The 19,887-nt window shown below is 38.0% G+C and overlaps 1 protein-coding gene across 1 annotated transcript in view; it reads right to left on the bottom strand.

The window, feature by feature from the left end:
* Positions 1-17,226, bottom strand: part of LOC126175858 (RING-box protein 1A) — a 32,574-nt gene extending 15,348 nt beyond the window's left edge. Inside the window, exons 1-3 of the mRNA XM_049922870.1 lie at positions 17,016-17,226; positions 16,900-16,927; positions 16,699-16,820 (exon numbers count right to left, since the gene is read on the bottom strand). Of these exons, the coding sequence (XP_049778827.1) occupies positions 16,699-16,820; positions 16,900-16,927; positions 17,016-17,108 (243 nt within the window). The 5' untranslated portion in view covers positions 17,109-17,226. The remainder of the gene's footprint in view (positions 1-16,698; positions 16,821-16,899; positions 16,928-17,015) is intronic.
* Between the last annotated feature and the right edge of the window lie 2,661 nt (positions 17,227-19,887).

Genomic DNA, 19,887 nt, shown 5'->3' with positions numbered 1-19,887 from the left:
CCCTAATTGAGCTAGAGAACTGGGAAAGGTGTCATTTTGCAGCATTTTGCATGCTCTTTCCAGTGATAGACAAAAAACATAGCTTCTAATTAATAACCGTTGTCAAAATGGTAATTAATATTTTGATTTAATTTTTTTTACAAAAGTACATAATTGAAAATTTTCAAAATATTTCCATAACTACTTCATACTGTTGTAAATCACATGGTGAAATATAAATGTGGGATGATGATGGGTTCACTGTTAAAAAAAATTATTCTGAACTCTTGTTTTTCACTAACGGCCCTAGTTTGACCAACTGATCTTTAAGGTAGTACGTCAGTGAGGACCGTATACATAGGGCTTGATGTCTGTACAATAATTCGGAGACTGGAGCCATTGTTGAGATGATGTAGTCTGCATTGTTACCTTCTAAGGCATTGTGTGCCTAAAGCATTATTGTGCACTGTGGTTTTAGTGCAAATCAATTGTTACCTCTGTGTTGACCAGTCTGTATCTATTATATTTAATAGTTCATTTTCAAGTAAATCTATACATATTGTATAAATATGGAACCAAGTAAAAAGTGCAATGCTGTAAGAGTGCAGTGTTGTAATCCATTGAAGTCAAATCATTTTATTAGGCACAGAAAAAACTGAGAAATGTCACAAATACCAAGTGGTGCCAAGATTTGTGATAAATGTAGGAAAGATGTAACCAAATTGAAAAATACACCAGAGCCCATCAGTGATGAAAGTGTTTAAGAAGAATCTTCTGGATCAGAGATAATCATCCGAGACCAAGACCCTGACTTCACTCTAACTTCAGTAGCTGTTAAAACATTTAACACAACACTTCAAGACCTAGGTGAGTCCCCAATTGAAAAGAGAAAACTAACATCTAGGCACTACGCCAAATCAAAAGTGAAGAAAATCTCATCAATGACACGTAAACTTTTTGTTGCTCCTGAAACTTCGCCAGATACTGACACTGATTAATCCATTCTTGAAAATCTTAAAAGAAACTAAAAATTCTACAAGTGGAGCAAAAAACTAATGATTCGTACAAGTTTACCTGGAAAGTGGAGTGTCAGGAAAATGAGGGAATTTAATGCTCCTAATTACATTGTTCAGCAGTCCAAAAAAATTTTGAAAGAGAAAAGATTCATGGAAGGTCCAAACCCAAAACCAGGGAAGTGTTTACCAACAGAAACTGTCAAAGCTGTACATTCATTTTATGAAAATGATGTCGTTAGCAGGACAATGCCAGGGATTAAAGATATCATGAAAATTACAGAAACAAGTGGAAATAAAACAAAAATATCAAAAAGACTTATTTTGTGTAACCTTAAAGAAGCTTACAAGCATTTTAAAGACAAGTTTCCTAACATAAAAATAGGCTTCTCTAAATTTGCTGAGTTGGGACCAAAACATTGTGTATTAGCCGGCCAGAGTGGCACAAACACACTGTCTGCGTGTGCACGACTCACCAAAACATAAAATTAATGATAGAAAATGCCAAACTAAATACAGTAACAAACAGCAGCTTAAACAATTATAAGCAGTGCACTGCAAAAATGCTTTGCAACCCATCATCAGTTGATTGCAACATGGGAAACTGAATACTGCCCAGAAGAAACTGTCTTACGTAAAATTTTAAAAGACTTTTCATGAAAACTTAATTGAACAAGTTCAGTTCCGACAGTGGATGTCAGTTGACTGATGTAATCTGGAAATTGTTCAGAAAACTTCTGAAGAATTCATAGATTTATTTTGTAGTAATATGTCGACTGGTTCGGCATGACTTCATTGCCAAGCAACAACGAACATTCCTTAACTCCACAAGAGAAAACCTTATGGAATCTGAATTTGTTGTCATATGCGATTTTTCAGAAAATTATAGTATAGTTCTATAGGATGAAGCTCAGAGTTTCCACTGGACAAGACAACAGATTACCATTCATCCTTTTTTGTTATATATTGGAAACAGGAAGACAAAATTGAGCAAATGAGCTTTATCACTGTTTCTGATTGCCTGGAGCACAATACAACTGCGGTTTACACCTTTCAAAAGAAGCTAATTTCATATCTAACAAATTTCAACAGATTCCAAAAAAGATATACTATTATTCTGACAGTTCTGCCGCTCAGTATAAAAATAAGAAAAACTTCCTGAAACTTTGCCTTCATGAGGAAGACTTCAACATAAAAGCTGAGTGGCACTTTTCAGCCACAGCACATGGGAAAAGGCCTTGTGATGGAGTAGGGGGTTCAGTAAACAGACTGGTAGCTCGTGCAAGTTTGCAAAGGCCATACCAAAATCAGATCCAAACCGCACGAGATCTATTTGAGTGGGCAGTATATAACATCACAAATGTATATTCCACTCAGGAAGACTATGCTGCTTCAGAAATATTCTTAAAAAGCCGACTTGAAGAAGCATTGACAATCAAAGGAACACAGGAATTTCATGCTTTCATTCCCAACACTACATCAAAATTAATAGTCAAATACTTCTCAGGTGATAGGCAGAGTTGGGAGAGGGAAGTAACTACATCACCAGACAAACTGAAGTTACAACATGTATCAGGCTATGTATATTGTAGAAACTGGTGGCTTGGGTACATTTTAGAAAAAACCAAGAACTTGATGAAGTGAAAATAACTTTTCTTCATCCATGTGGACCAGCTAAGTCATTCTCTTATCCTGCACAGGCAGATGTCCTGTGGCTGTCAGTTGTGGATGTTCTCACAAAAGTGAATCCATTTACTCCGACAGGGAGAACATACATTCTTAATGAAAGTGATGTAAACCGAACCTTTCTTCACTTCTTCACACGATCAGTCCCAGAGGACTACGCGCCACCACAGTTCGAGCTCTCCATCCGTCTCTGTCTTCTGCTATCTGTCTCCAGTTTTCCGGGACTCCCAGCTGCAACAGGTCTTCTCTCACCCCATCGATCCACCTCTTTCTAGGTCTTCCCACTGGTCTGCTGCCTGATGGGATCCAGTCCATTGTGATTTTGGGCCATCTTGTTGCCTCCATTCTAACAACATGTCCAGCCCATTGCAGTCTTTTGCTTCTCATCACTCCCAAGATGTTAGGCTCCTTGTACAGCTCTTCTAATTCAGTGTTATGGCGTCTTCTCCATTCTCCAGTAGTCTGATCTCTGACTGGCCCAAACCCAGTCAGCTTTATTAAAATGTAATATGTGAAGTTCCAAGACAATTTATTGGGAAACTGCTTTCAGCTCAAAACTTAATTTTTGTCTCAGGTTAGTGTTAATGTACATTTTATAGAAATGTTGTTTCAAAATTATTGTTAGTACCTATTGTGTTAAATTTAGCTATGTACAGATACCTGTTACTCAAAAACAAGCATTACATATTTAATTTGTTTAATAGTTCCATTTCAAACATCATGGACCAGAACTATTATGTAAATACTTGTACTTATTCATACTTTATTTCAGTTTGTAGTTAAATGCTCAATTTCTTGTTTTTGTTATATCGGTTAATATACTGTTAGTGAAGTTGTATGAAATTAAAATAAGCAATCAACTTAATTATAAAATATGCTGATTAGTTTTCATTTAATAAGGTGGGGTTTTGATATTTCTAATACTTTTTTACTTACCTTTCGGTATATTTTAAAGAAATTCCTGTTTGTTAAAGGTCAATTTGGTCAAACTAGGGCCGTTAGTGAAAAACAAGAGTCCGGAATAATTTTTTTCAACAATGAACCCATCATCATCCCAGATTTACATTTTGCCATGTGATTTACAATAGTATGAAGTAGTTATGGAAATATTTTGAAAATTTTCAACTATGTACTTTTTGTAAAAAAATTAAAAATATTAGCATTTTGAAAAAGGTTATTAATTAGAAGCTATGTTTTGTTGTATATCCCTGGAAAGAGCATGCAAAATGCTGCAAAATGACATCTTTCCCAGTTCTCTAGCTCAATTAGGGCAGCTCCTAGGACAATTTAAAAAAGTCCGTTCACACATTTTTGGCTGGTTTTTGAAAAGTTTACATAGCCATATTTCAGGAATGGCTCGAGATAAAAAATTGAAATTTTGTATTTTTCTTAGTCTCTGTGCCCACTGTAAGTATACCAACTTTCATCAAAATCTAAGAGGGTGAGGTAAAATAGGTGTATTGATTTGACATGGAATGACTCCTCAGCAAAAACAAAACTACAAAACAGTGTCTTGCATAAGGCAGAATTCCTCTCCAATTTTTCTTAGCAAGCACAGAAATAAGAACTGCAACACTCACAAGATGATTACCCAATCACCTGATTTATTTATCTTTCTTTTTTGGGGGTTTGGTGGGGAGTGGGGTTAATTGTCCTCTAATAAATACACCCCTTTCACGACAATTTGTTTTCCCAGTCTGTATTTTCAGACAACCTGATCACTTGCTAGCCCACATATATATTTCTGAAAGTATGGCAACATCAATTTAGAAGATTACATATTTAAAAATATCCTTGGAGCAATGTACATTTAACCTCACAAATGAACACTTTAACCAATAAGTTTTAGCAACCTGTCCCAGTTCTGTATGTGGGTCACAAAGTTACTAGCAGGTCGTGCTACACTGGCAGTCCTGTTGGTCATAAGACAAGGCGGCAGCTCCCCCAGGATAAACTGTCATTTGACTATGGGTGTTTTTCTGTTACACCATGAAGTCAGAGTGAGCATTTTAACTTATTTATTGCCAGCACTCAAAATGCTGTAACATCAAAAGCTCTTTCATCACAGATGTGGGGGATTTAATCATCACAGCTTTGCTACACGAAGTACCCCTGTATTAACCTAGACTTATTCTGGGAAAATATGTATCTCATAAATTATAAATTCACACAGAGGTTTCAGTAGGCTTCTTGTGATTAGGAATTATTATTTTCATGACAACCCTATTCTCTATTATTATTATTATTATTATTATTATTATTATTATTATTGACTTTTTTTTTTTTTTTTTTCTCTCAGACTTAAGTCTGGTTAAAAATGGAATGTGACGCGGACCTCGGTCAAGCGTGACTTCCTTGTAACTGTATGGTATATGTTATATTGCATTTAGGAACTTTCGGGTAATTGAACATGTATCAATAATTACAGATTTTTGTAGTTGTATATATATGTTTGGATGTAGCTGTATTGCATTGATGTACTGGTGAATATTGTGAGGTATGACTCCTGTAGTTGATAGTATAATTGGGATAATGTCGACTTTATCCTGATGCCACATGTCCTTGACTTCCTCAGCCAGTTGGATGTATTTTTCAGTTTTTTCTCCTGTTTTCTTCTGTATATTTGTTGTGTTGGGTATGGATATTTCAATTAGTTGTGTTAATTTCTTCTTTTTATTGGTGAGTATGATGTCAGGTTTGTTATGTGGTGTTGTTTTATCTGTTATAATCGTTCTGTTCCAGTATAATTTGTATTCATCATTCTCCAGTACATTTTGTGGTGTGTACTTGTATGTGGGAACGTGTTGTTTTATTAGTTTATGTTTTATGGCAAGTTGTTGATGTATTATTTTTGCTACATTGTCATGTCTTCTGGGGTATTCTGTATTTGCTAGTATTGTACATCTGCTTGTGATGTGATCTACTGTTTCTATTTGTTGTTTGCAAAGTCTGCATTTATCTGTTGTGGTATTGGGATCTTTAATAATATACTTGCTGTAATATCTGGTGTTTATTGTTTGATCCTGTATTGCAATCATGAATCCTTCCGTCTCACTGTATATATACTGTATATATACCGGAGGCTTATTCTTTTCCCGGGCCTCCACGGGGTTTATTATTATTATTATTATTATTATTATTATTATTATTATTATTATTATTATTATTATTAATATCATCATCATCCTTCACCCATGCACACTCCAGCCACATTTTTAGTCACACAGTGTGCAGAGGCAAAACCAACTTGAAAAGTGGGAACCCACAACCACAGCAGTGCTTCACCTGCAGCTTCATAATACCTAATTCCAAATGCTATTGTCACTATTACATGGACAATTTTGATCCCTTAATTACTGCTTGGCATTATGAAGGCTATCCACAAAGTACATTACGTTTTGGAATTAAAAATAAATAAAGTATTGGAAATTTTTTTTATTATATACAGATGAAAGCCACACTTAAATACTACTTTTCTACATAGTTGCCATTTAAATTACGGCACTTATCGTAGCGAAGGACTAGCTTGGAAATTCCTTCGTCGTAAAATTCGGCCGCCTGCACCTTCAAACACGTGGTTACCTCTTCTTGAGGCTGTGCGTCATCATCAAAACGCTGCATAGCCAACCACTTCTTCATTGCTGGGAATAAGTGGAAGTCGCTCTGTGCCAGGTCGAGACTGTACGGCGGATGAGGAAACAACTCCCACTTAAAAGATTCGAGAACTTCACGAGTGGCATTTGCCGTGTGGGCCTGGGCGTTGTCATGAATCAGCAAGATCTTTGAGCCCAACTTTCCCCTGCACTTGTTTTGTATTGCTCTTCTGAGGTTGTGCAGAGTTTGGCAATACCTTTGAGAGTTTATTGTAGTGCCTCTTTCCAGGAAATCCACAAAAATCATCTTTTCTGTCCCAAAAGAGGTAACCACGTGGTTGAAGGCACAGGCGGCCGAATTTTACGACGAAGGAATTTCGAATCTCGTCCATCGCTACGATAAGTGCCTTAATTTAAATGGCAACTATGTAGAAAAGTAGTATTTAAGTGGGGCTTTCATCTGTATATAATAAAAAAATTTCCAACACTTCATTTTTAATTCCAAAACATAATGTACTTTGTGGATACCCCTTGTACTTTCTTCCACATCACACAGTTCTTGGCCCCCCTAGAATCACCCACATGCAGCAGCACTGCTATGGTACTGTTCACGTCATGATGCTGCTCTGTTCACTCAGTGCAAATCTACTGTAAGTGCAGAACACACATGACCAGGCATTGCTGGAGTCACAAAGTACAATAGCAGTCCCATTCTGAGAAACATTCTTTATAGTGAATACTGGAAAAGCTATTACATCACCTCAAACAATTTATTTGGCTGATGTGTGAGTATTAAGTACACCTCAATGACACACATTTTAGAGAATCAGGTGATAAAAACTGACACACACACACACACACACACACACACACACACACACACACACACACACACACACACACACACACAAACTTCATAAAGCTGGTGATGAGTTCTGGCAAACAATAGTTCCAAAATCAAAGCTTTTAGTGGAGCAGAAACTAGAGTTAGGTTAAATGAGAGTGAACATCACAAGAAATTGTTTAATGGAAAAAGGGAAGAGGATGCAGCTGGTGATAAAAACATATATAAGAGGGGAGGAAAATGAATCTTTGATGCAAGTAACGAGGAAAATGGAGCGAGTAGTAAATGATAGGAGGGTTTAAGAACCAAATTAATAGTGGGGACCAGGAAATATTGTAGACCCTATAACTAAGAATCAAAACTACTTACTGGACACCGCCAAAGCAAACAGTATTTATGTGACCACTCATCGTAAATGTATGCAAACAATGAGGCCTGTGGCCATTAATAAGCTTAGTTAAAGCTAGAGTGCAATTTGGAAAAAATTTATGTAATGTTCAGTCTATGTGGACTAACACAGGATGCTCTCTCCTACTGATGAATACAGGGCTATTACAAATGATTGAAGCGATTTCATAAATTCACTGTAGCTCCATTCATTGACATACGGTCACGACACACTACAGATTCGTAGAAAAACTCAAAGTTTTGTGCGGCTGAAGCCGCACTTCAGGTTTCTGCCGCCAGAGCGCTCGAGAGCGCAATGAGACAAAATGGCGACAGGAGCCGAGAAAGCGTATGTCGTGCTTGAAATGCACTCACATCAGTCAGTCATAACAGTGCAACGACACTTCAGGACGAAGTTCAACAAAGATCCACCAACTGCTAACTCCATTCGGCGATGGTAAGCGCAGTTTAAAGCTTCTGGATGCCTCTGTAAGGGGAAATGGACAGGTCTGCCTGCAGTGAGCGAAGGAACGGTTGAACGCGTGCGGGCAAGTTTCACGCGTACCCCGCGGAAGTCGACGAATAAAGCAAGCAGGGAGCTAAACGTACCACAGCCGACGGTTTGGAAAATCTTACGGAAAAGGCTAAAGCAGAAGCCTTACCGTTTACAATTGCTACAAGCCCTGACACCCGATGACAAAGTCAAACGCTTTGAATTTTCGGCGCGGTTGCAACAGCTCATGGAAGAGGATGCGTTCAGTGCGAAACTTGTGTTCAGTGATGAAGCAACATTTTTTCTTAATGGTGAAGTGAACAGACACAAACTGCGAGGTCATTGGTCTCTTGTTCCCAGTAGAACAATTACCCAAGGGAAAGAAGGCAACAAAGAAGACATACAGTATAACAGTAGAAAGGAAGAACGAGAAGAACATAAGGACAACGAACACTCTAATGGACAAAACAGGACAAGAAAACCACAGAGATGCAAGAAACAGGGAGAGGAGATTAAAAACAAGAAAGCAGATTACCATGGCTGGCTGACCATGAGAATGAAAAAGTAGAAGCCAGCCACTCTGCAACACACTGAAACCTTCACCCTAAAAGCCCTAGGATGGATGACACAGAGGGACAAAGGACATGCGCTTAAACTCAGATCAAATGACTGGACCATTCCAGGGCAGAGATGGACTCCTGGATGTTCGCTACCAAGGGATGGCAAGGGTAGCATTAGTCGATAGCTTGCAAGCTGCTCAGGGAGTCAGAAAAGAGAAGAAACGACTCACCTGAACAGGAACGGATGTATTGAAGTGCACAAGATATAGCCACGAGCTCTGCAGTGAATACACTGCAGCCAGCGAGCAAGGAATGCTGCTCTGTGGACATAGGCAAAGCCAACATTACCATTAGCCATTGAGCAGTTGGTGTAGACAACTTCAGAGCCCTGGAACATATCAAGAATTGAGAGGAAGTGACAGCAGAATGCGGCAGGTTTAACAGAATCCTTAGGGCCATGCAAAAGGTCCAGACAAAGCTTCGTCCAAGGTGTTCATCATGGAGATGTACATGAATGGACCTCAAGCAGAGATAGTAAAGGGAAGAACTCCCATTCGGAGAGAAGGGATCGCACGCGAACCGCAATCGTGAGCCCTGACCTGGGCCGCCAATGTGGGAGATAAACTGCGGCCGGCGGGAAAAGGAGGCAGTAATTCAGATGCTCGGGAAAACTATGAGTATGTGCAACATAACTGGCGAGCAGTTGTGCACATCGGATCCGCAATGGAGGGACTCCGGCCTCCACCAGGACACTAGTCACCAGACTTGTTCTAAAAGCTCCCATCGCTAGGCGAATGCCACAGTGGTGCACTACATCGAGCAAACGCAACGCTGAAGGTGCCGCCAAACCGTAAACCCCTTTGACTGGTTCCGAAGCTGCCAATATTGTGGAATGGGACAAAAATTTCATTTAGAATGTTTTCACCTGAGATGCTGCTTTGCAGCACTAGTTCATACGGGGATGAATGAGGGACACAGGTGCACATGGCATAAGAGATCTATTTGTGGACTAGGTTCTGAGGGAAGTAATGCCAGTCAATTTTTTTGCTTAGCATTATAGATGCATAGTCTTAAGTGGCTATAATATATGATAAATATTTTAGTATAGAAAGAATGGGTGCTGTGGAAGAGGTTATACTGTTTTTGATTGATGAAAGAGGACTAAGTAAAACATGTACACAAGTAGTAGTAAAACGACTGGAGGATTTAGTGCAGAATGTCTTAGCCTAGGCTCCATACCATGAAACTCAACAATGTGTACGCAAATAGTGCCTCCTGCAGATTAAATTCATCTAAACTGCTAACAAAATGTACTGTGATCATCTCTGATGATTAACTGGTCAACAGAAGTTAAATCGGGCAAAGAATGCATCAACAGAATCAGATGTGCTTATCTCACTGCAACAGGCATATCTTCAGATCACACTTGTAATAATTAAAAAAGAGATGTCTCCTTTTAGATTACTCTAATACAACAACAAAGGAAGGAAGATTGTGGTCTAACAACCTGTTAAAGTTATCAGAGACTATGTGCTAAGCTAGAAGTTTAATGTATCATGTCACAGTCCACTTATATTGCTGTTTTACCCACATTAAGTACACAGCTTATACTGAAAGTATCTGTGGCCCTTTACATACTTCCAATATTCCATAAAACAGTCATTCAGTTCTTCATGTAACACGACAAAAACACTTCAAAATATTTGGTTCATTTGAAGATTTCATCTTTTAGAGTCCTTTAAGTATGATGACTGAGTAAGCGAAGAGGCACAGGTAATAAATTATCTTGACATTTAGAGCACCATCCCTCTTCATGTGTGTTTGTAAATTGATAAACCGGGAAAATTAGCAATGAAGTTGCTTGTTTTCCAGGAAAGTGAGTCAACCCTGTTCTTAAACACCTATTAAAAAAAGGTGCCATTTTCACTTTTTTGCAACAGAATTATTACAGCCAAAGTGGAAAATGCCACCTTCATTTAATAAATTAATGGCTGTGGTAGCCATTACGATGAAACTGTATCAACAAACTACGTTAGCCGGTCTGTACTCAGCTAAAAATAAAGAATTATAACCACTCAGTGCTTGCGCGATTTCTGTACACACAAAACACTAGTGTATTGATAGCTCAATGGGGAAGACTCCTCAAGGAAGTCAAACACAATAAACATCATAGCAACACCCTCTAAACAGCCAATTTGCTATACTAGGTCACATCAATATACCATGAAGAAAAGTAGCACTATTTGACATATGGCTAATCATGGTACACTATTGGCGCTCACACGAAGTGAGGGTCTGGGAGAAATGCATGCACTCTACCTTCCAATTTGGAGGAATTTACACTAGTATTTTAATTCCACCTGCTAGAACTTAACACTATTTCTTGCAGAGTGTTTGCAACTTCATGCCCTGCAGAATATGGAGTGGTGAAAGTTTGACATGAAAGCTTGAAAGATTCCTGGTGTAAAAATCAAGAATGCTTGATCTGCAGTTTTAAGATATTTAATAACAGTACCTTCTGTACACCATGAGTTACACTAGAAATGTATTGTTTGCCAAAACCAGTTTTCAGGATTATACCCCATCATCACTAGCATCAGCTACAAAGGAACGAACAACTATAAACACAGATTTCTACAAAAATTGTAACTGTACATATAGTAGCAGTAATATACATCTACTTATATTACATACTTCCATAGCAATGACATTTAAGTGAGTTAATGCAATAAGATCTGAAATCTAACCTGTAACATGGTACACGGTTTGCCATGTATGTTACTGCTGTCAAATCTTAGTCTGAACACTCTTGATAAAGACAGATTTCATTTCCTATCAAATTCACTCACTCAAATGTCATTGCTATAAAAATACACAATGTTCTGCAGAAATATATGTACATACAAGTGTGTGTTCCTTTGTATTAGATGCCACAGACGATGAGTTTTAAACCTGCAAGTCAGTTTTGGCAAATAAAACATTTTTAGTGTAGCTCATGGGCATATAGAAGACATCTTTAATAAATTATTGGTGTTGGATACACTGAAGTTCAAGTAAAATTAAATTATTTATGGGATAATGATTTCTTAGTAACCTACTGGGTTTGCCTCAGTACACATACGTTAGATGCAATAAATCTAACGATCCAAAGAGCAATTCTCTGTTATACTTCGAAAAAGGGAAACTTTTTGGAAGCTAGGGACAGCCTTTCCCATCATTGTTAAACTGGGCCTGTAAGTATGCAAATGCCAGTATATATGAATTATGTTGTTCTTAAATTGCAATACCTTCTGGAGTCTAAAATATTTATAAGAAGGATCAGAGATGAATATTACCACTAGCTGTTTTCAAGACAGTTACCAGTAGTCCTACCATAACTGTTAAGGCAATTTTTTGCTACATAACTGTCGTATCACTCTCCTGACAAAGTGTCGGAAGCTAGCAAGAAAAGTTTAAAGCTAAGTAATAAAGGCTACTTTGATCCTGCAAAAGTGTTCAATAACAAATGGTAAGAAGGGACATGAGTGTTTAGAGCACAGAACTAAACATCTCTTGTTGCCACAGCCATATTACACATGAGTATTGATAACGAGTAAAACCATTCCCTTCCATACTGAACCATGCTCACACGTCAAAACCTTCGCTATTCTGGCCAGAGTATATTATTCGAACAGCAGTTAATACAACTTACTGTAGACAGTGTTTTGGGTTTGCTGAAAAATTGAAGATGCAAACATCATTTAAGCTCCACATTGAACTGCAGGTACAACTCCATTATTTTCTGTTTTGGAGAACACAAAGGAATGCGACAAACATAGCTAATAAATTGCTGTGGTGGCCAAATTACAAGTTCGCAAAGGCTCAACTAGTTTTCTATATTTTATCTCAATCAGCTAGTAATAGCGAATACCCTGTTCAAGGATCACAAGAGGAGGAAGTATACTTGGAAAAGGCCGGGAGATACGGGAAGATTTCAATTAGATTACGTCATGGTCAGACAGAGATTCCGAAATCAGATACTGGATTGTAAGGCGTACCCAGGAGCATATATAGACTCAGATCACAATATAGTAGTGATGAAGAGTAGGCTGAAGTTCAAGACATTAGTCAGGAAGAATCAATACGCAAAGAAGTGGGATACGGAAGTACTAAGGAATGACGAGATACGTTTGAAGTTCTCCAATGCTATAGATACAGCAATAAGGAATAGCGCAGTAGGCAGTACAGTTGAAGAGGAATGGACATCTCTAAAAAGGGCCATCACAGAAGTTGGGAAGGAAAACATAGGTACAAACAAGGTAGCTGCGAAGAAACCAAGGGTAACAGAAGAAATACTGCAGTTGATTGATGAAAGGAGGAAGTACAAACATGTTCCAGGAAAATCAGGAATACAGAAATACAAGTCGCTGAGGAATGAAATAAATAGGAACTGCAGGGAAGCTAAGACGAAATGGCTGCAGGAAAAATGTGAAGACATCAAAAAAGATATGATTGTCGGAAGGACAGACTCAGCATACAGGAAAGTCAAAACAACCTTTGGTGACATTAAAAGCAACGGTAGTAACATTAAGAGTGCAACGGGAATTCCACTGTTAAATGCAGAGGAGAGAGCAGATAAGTGGAAAGAATACAATGAAAGCCTCTATGAGGGTGAAGATTTGTCTGATGTGATATAAGAAGAAACAGGAGTCGATTTGGAAGAGATAGGGGACCCAGTATTAGAAGGGATAGATAACATTCCATCAGAATTTGTAAAATCATTAGGGGAAGTGGCAACAAAACGACTATTCACATTGGTGTGTAGAATATATGAGTCTGGCGATATACCATCTGACTTTCGGAAAAGCATCATCCACACAATTCCGAAGACGGCAAGAGCTGACAAGTTCGAGACTTATCACACAATCAGCTTAACAGCTCATGCATCGAAGCTGCTTACAAGAATAATATACAGAAGAATGGAAAAGAAAATTGAGAATGCGCTAGGTGACGATCAGTTTGGCTTTAGGAAAAGTAAAGGGACGGGAGAGGCAATTCTGACATTACGGCTAATAATGGAAGCAAAGCTAAAGAAAAATCAAGACACTCATCATCAGATTTGTCGACCAGGAAAAAGCGTTCGACAATCTAAAATGGTGCAAGCTGTTCGAAATTCTGAAAAAAGTAGGGGTAAGCTATAGGGAGAGACGGGTCATATACAATACGTATAACAACCAAGAGGGAATAATAAGAGTGGACGATCAAGAACGAAGTGCGCATATTAAGAAGGGCGTAAGACAAGGCTGTAGCCTTTCGCCCCTACTCTTCAATCTGTACATCGAGGAAGCAATGATGGAAATAAAAGAAAGGTTCAGGAGTGGAATTAAAATACAAGGTGAAAGGATATCAATGATACGATTCACTGATGACATTGCTATCCTGAGTGAAAGTGAACAAGAATTAAATGATATGCTGAACGGAATGAACAGTCTAATGAGTACACAGTATGGTTTGAGAATAAATCTCAGAAAGACGAAGGTAATGAGAAGTAGTAGAAATGAGAACAGCGAGAAACTTAACATCAGGATTGATGGTCACGAAGTCAATGAAGTTAAGGAATTCTGCTACCTAGGCAGTAAAATAACCAATGAAGGACGGAGCAATGAGGACATCAAAAGCAGACTCGCTATGGCAAAAAAGGCATTTCTGGCCAAGAGAAGTCTACTAATATCAAACACTGGCCTTAATTTGAGGAAGAAATTTCTGAGTCTTGAGTACAGCATTGTATGGTAGTGAAACATGGACTGTGGGAAAACCGGAACAGAAGAGAATCTAAACATTTGAGATGTGGTGCTATAGACTAATGTTGAAAATTAGGAGGACTGATAAGGTAAGGAATGAGGAGGTTCTACGCAGAATTGGAGAGGAAAGGAATATGTGGAAAACACTGATAAGGAGAAGGGACAGGATGATAGGACATCTGCTAAGACATGAGGGAATGACTTCCATGGTGCTAGAAGGAGCTATAGAGGGCAAAAACTGTAGAGGAAGACAGAGATTGGAATACGTCAAGCAAATAATTGAGGACGTAGGTTGCAAATGCTACTCTGAGATGAAGAGGTTAGCACAGGAAAGGAATTCGTTGCAGGCCGCATCAAACCAGTCAGTAGACTGATGACAAAAAAATCTTAATCTGAAGCTTCATTGTAGCTTTGTACTATAAATGAACTGGCATAACACTTAAAGCACCAGGTCTCTAGTGAGACAGTGACAAAGGTATAACATGGAGAAATTCAGTTCTAAATGTCACTACTCAGTGTCTGATGGAGTGACATTAAGCCTATTCAACAGAAAGCTGCAGTTGCTGCTTCTGGTGGGTAGGCTGTCTAAATACTTTGTTGGTTCCCTAAATGTTAGAGACACAGAAAACTTATTTGAAATCAGTAGTTAAATGGGAATATGGTGGTGACATGAATCAGTGGCTGTGTTGAATTATGATACATGCCACAGGTACAAATTGAAAGAATTCAGTACTTTAGTGCAATGAATAATTCAACCAATCAGTTTTTAATTGTTATCTGAGAGGGTGTGGTGATAAGAACCATGTCATATCAACAAAAAAAAGCTCTTCACTATATAGGAAGCTATCAAATGTCCAGTCCCAAATAGAGGGTATCACATTACCAGAGCATATCATACAAAGGAAATCCAACACATGGCAGAACCCATTTTTAATGACGACAATCTGTGAATACAACATGTCAACTGAACCTACGAACATCAGATGTTCACTTAGTCCTGTAACATAATAATGATGTGGCATTTGATGCCGTGCACATGCAGCCAGAAAGGAAAAATAACACTGACAGTATTTCTTCTGACTTCTAATTAGTTTCTGAAAAGTTAACTTGTGGTGACAGTCTGACCTACAGTGCACTCAAATCTAAGTAAGGCTAAAAGATGATACTTTGCTTACTAGTTGACAAAGCGGTATATAGTCCTTCAATCCAATAAAATAAATGATTATCTAAGATTTAACACTGGCAAACAGTCATTTCTCATAAGTTGCAGTACGATTCTCTTCTGATAGTTTCAAAAATTATGTACAGCACATGTACAATTTTTCTGAATTTACATAGCAATTTCAAACTTTATGAAGAGAAGTGTATAATGAAGATCACAGACTGAACTTAAATACCTAAGATATAATTGGACCAATGATTGAAGTGTCACATGTGGTCATAATTACATATATTGGTTCAATTTCACTTGTGGCAGCATGGTCTGCCGATGTTGCAAACGACTGTTGAATGCTCGAAGTTGTGACATTCATACTGAAGGAAACATTCTGATATGAAATGTTCATTTTAAGAGCATAATTAATGTACAGAGTAGACAAGGATACATACAAGAACCTTCAAACATACAGCAGGAACAGCATTAATTATTTACTTCAAGGGCAGCCGCTGTCAACATCACATGATGCAGCCGCTGCCGATAGCAAAATTTTACCCATATATGAAATGCTGAGTGCATAACGGTAATGTATAACCTTGACCTCAAGCTATTTACACCTTAATGTTGTGAGGACTCCCATTTTTTGAGGGTCAGCTCTGTCACACTATTTGTGATCTTATTCGTTCCACATACATCGTGATAGTTCAGAACAAATATTCACAGTGACCAAAATCTATAGAAATACTGGTATTTGTCGAAACGAAAACAACGATGTTTATAGAATGTATTAAACCCAATACATCTTACTGTCTTCACCAAACATTTAAATTTCTGATAACTAACAAAATCAACATCACAACGACAATAGAAAGGGAACAGAGCTCATAATTTGTGTACAACTTTTCTATCATCTTAAAAATCATAATTGTCAACCACTGGCACGAGGCAGAATCTGATCAATGCTAATTTCCTAATTGATGCATCATCCATTAGAACTCTAGAAGAATAACGCAAAAAATACAACTTCTTGTAAATTATGCACTTGCCGGTAGCTTCTTTGACATATAAACACACTTTCTTGCACATGTCCGTTCTCTTGCCAAGGCCGCAAGACAGAGAGAAAAGAATGTTTGCTCTGCAACATGCGTTTTATTATGATACACAAACCAGAACAAATGGACAGGGCGATGTTTACACCTGTACTCACATTACAGACTCCCCATGCTACTGTGCACTCTTCGCTGGTGGCTGACGCCTGATTAGCCTGGCACTCGATACACAAATCCATTATGTGGTTCCGGCAAATTGCACAGTTATCGACGACGATATCTATAAGGAAAGTAACAGTTAGCAGGAGGCCATTTCGTGTAAAGCAATTATAACTTTTATTGTCACCGTCAACACATACCCCATGCCCACAGCGCGACAGCATTCCACTGAAAAATAGTTATGACATTTTAAAATACGAAATTGATTCCACACGCCAGACAAAATAGGATCTGGAATGATTCCTAAATTAAATACCTTCTTTACTTCAAAACGTTTCTTTTCTCCCTTTGTGCTGCTGGATGCTGCGAAATCTACCTCCTCATCGTCAACATCCATAGCTGAAGCCATTCCAACTTTAAAAACCCGTGTAACTGCTACTTTACAAATAAGCAACAAACATTCACTCCTGCAAGCAAATTTCCCTTCAACTGAATTTCGCCAAAGACTTTACGTTTATGGTGATGATATTGTGAATTACTTCATGTGTTTGTATCTCTGATTCCCAAAGAGTGCTAAGGAATTTCATTGCATATCAGTTTTCAGAAACAGATTCTAATTTGTTGCTGAATGTTATGAATTGCAAATTACCCTTGAAAAGAATATTATTTTCACAATGTTTGTTTTCACTCCATAATTTTTTTCCCTTCCCTTTTGTACTGATTCGCAAGCAGTCGGTACTAAGATTCAGTCACTATTGACGAAACGTCAAAATATTCCACGATGTATTGTAATGGCGTCATTCACACAAGCCATCGACGGAACGGAACGGGATGGAACAGGAAGACAAGGTCAGGTTTCTCGGTTAGAAAGCTCTGACTTGGTGGGGAGAACGCTGTTGCAGTCTGCGAAAATAGGAACACTGACCGTTCCGTTGCGTTGCGTCAAGTCACACAAAGTCTAAACATCTCACAAAGCATTTCAAGTGGTGGGATTCAAATAGACAGTCAACGACTCATGTCACATCAATAGTTCTCTGGCAGAAAGTTTTGACGATCTTGTCGTCTGCTAACAATAGAAGTTAACTTATTTTCCTGGCCTCACATGTATGCTAGTAATGGATTTTATGTTTTTGCATCTTCTTAATTTTCATTTTTGTTATTGTACTTTGTTTTCGTGGCAAACTGCAAATGTTCCATGACGACGTGGATATTTTTTCTATTGAGTGTTCTTCCGAAAGTAAAGTAAGATGTCTGTAAGCGAGAAATTATTTAGCTTTTACAATAATAGGACAAAGGTGATGTGCACACTGTATACAGAGTGAAGAAAAAAATGCCATACTTGGAGGCGGGCATGCGACTCCTCGGCCAAATTCAAGACAAAAGTTTATATAGCAAAATCAGATCAGGTATATTTCGAAAACGCAGATATGAAAACAAGGAGCTGGAAACACTGTCACATTGTGCAGCACATCAGAACTATAGAGGAACGTGTATCATCCCACACTACCATATCAGCTATTGTAGCTCACTGAGTTGACTGCTCATACATCAGACTCACATCCACCATGGAGCTATGGTTCGAATCCTCATAAGGTTCCGTTATTAATTTTTTAGATGTGTGTTCCATAGGTCTCGTCATTTATAAGCGGGAAATCATTTTGTCTTAGATTAGATTAGATTAGTTTTTCGTTCCATAGATCAGTGCTGAGGAGATACTGGTGGATGTGGAACATGTCAATTTTTTTAAAGCTGAAATAATAATAGTAATAGTATGAATATATACAATACATCATTTGTTTCTATTAAAAAATTCGTCAATAGAGTAGAAGGAGCTGGCCACTAGTAAGTCTTTCAGACTCCTTTTAAACTGATCTTTATTTGTAACTAATTTTTTATGTTTGCTGGCAAATTATTGACGATGAGTGTTCCTGAGTAGTGGACCCCTTTTTGAACTAAAGTAAGTGCTTTTAAGTCCTTGTGCAGATCATTTTTGTTCCTGGTATCGTATGTATGATCTGAGCTGTTTGTTGGAAAAAGAGATATATTATTTAGGACAAATTTCATTAAGGAGTAAATATACTGAGAAGCAGTAGTTAGGACACCCAGTTCTTTGAACAGGTTTCTACAGGACACCCGTGAATTTACTCCACAAATAATACGTATTACACGCTTTGGACTCTGAACTTTTGGTTGACTTGTAGAGTTACCCCAAAATATTTTACCATATGATATTATGGAATGAAAGTAGGCAAAGTATGCAAGCTTTTTCATTTTTATGTCGCCTATGTCTGCTAACACTCGAATTGCAAATACAGGTTTGTTAAGGCATTTCTGCAGTTCTGTGGTGTGCTCCTCCCAACTGAATTTATTATCAAGTTGTAATCCCAGGAATTTAAGACTGTCAACCTCTTCTATCTGCTCTTCTTCATACTTTATGCATATGCTGGGTGGAAACCTCTTACAGGTTCTGAATTGCATATAGTGAGTCTTTTCGAAGTTTAATGTCAGTGAGTTGGCTTTGAACCATTTATTAATATCCATGAAAATATCATTAACAGATCTTTCTAGAACTACACTCGACATACTATTTATTGGAATACTTGTGTCATCTGCAAACAAAACGAACTCTGCTTCTGGCAGTGTAACTGATGAGAGATCATTAATGTACACAAGAAAAAGCAATGGCCCTAAGATGGATCCTTGTGGGACACTGCATGTAATTTCTTCCCATTCTGATGATGACTGACGACTTAATTCACTACTCACTTGTACTGACACCCTTTGTTTCCTGTTAGCGAGGTATGACTTGAACCATTTTGCAGCACTGCCCGTGACACCATAGAACTCTAATTTATTTAAAAGGACGTTGTGGTTCACACAATCAAATGCCTTTGACAAATCACAGAAAATACCTGCTGCTTGTAATTTGTTATTTAGTGAATTAAGTACATTTTCACTGTAGGTGTAAATAGCCTTCTCGGTATCAGAACCCTTCAGAAATCCAAACTGTGTTCTTGATAATATGTTATTTGTGGTCAGATGGTTGAGAAGCTGCCTGTACATTACTTTTTCTAACATTTTTGAGAATGCTGGCAAAAGTGAAATCAGTCTGTAGTTTGATGGTATCTCTTAGCCCATTTCTTGAATAGAGACTTAACATCTACATATTTTAGCCAGTCAGGAAATGT

This window comes from Schistocerca cancellata, chromosome 3, assembly GCF_023864275.1.
Source record: "Schistocerca cancellata isolate TAMUIC-IGC-003103 chromosome 3, iqSchCanc2.1, whole genome shotgun sequence".
NCBI lineage: Eukaryota > Metazoa > Arthropoda > Insecta > Orthoptera > Acrididae > Schistocerca > Schistocerca cancellata.
Note: the sequence above shows the minus strand (reverse complement) of the source record. Positions and strands in the feature narration are given on the sequence as shown.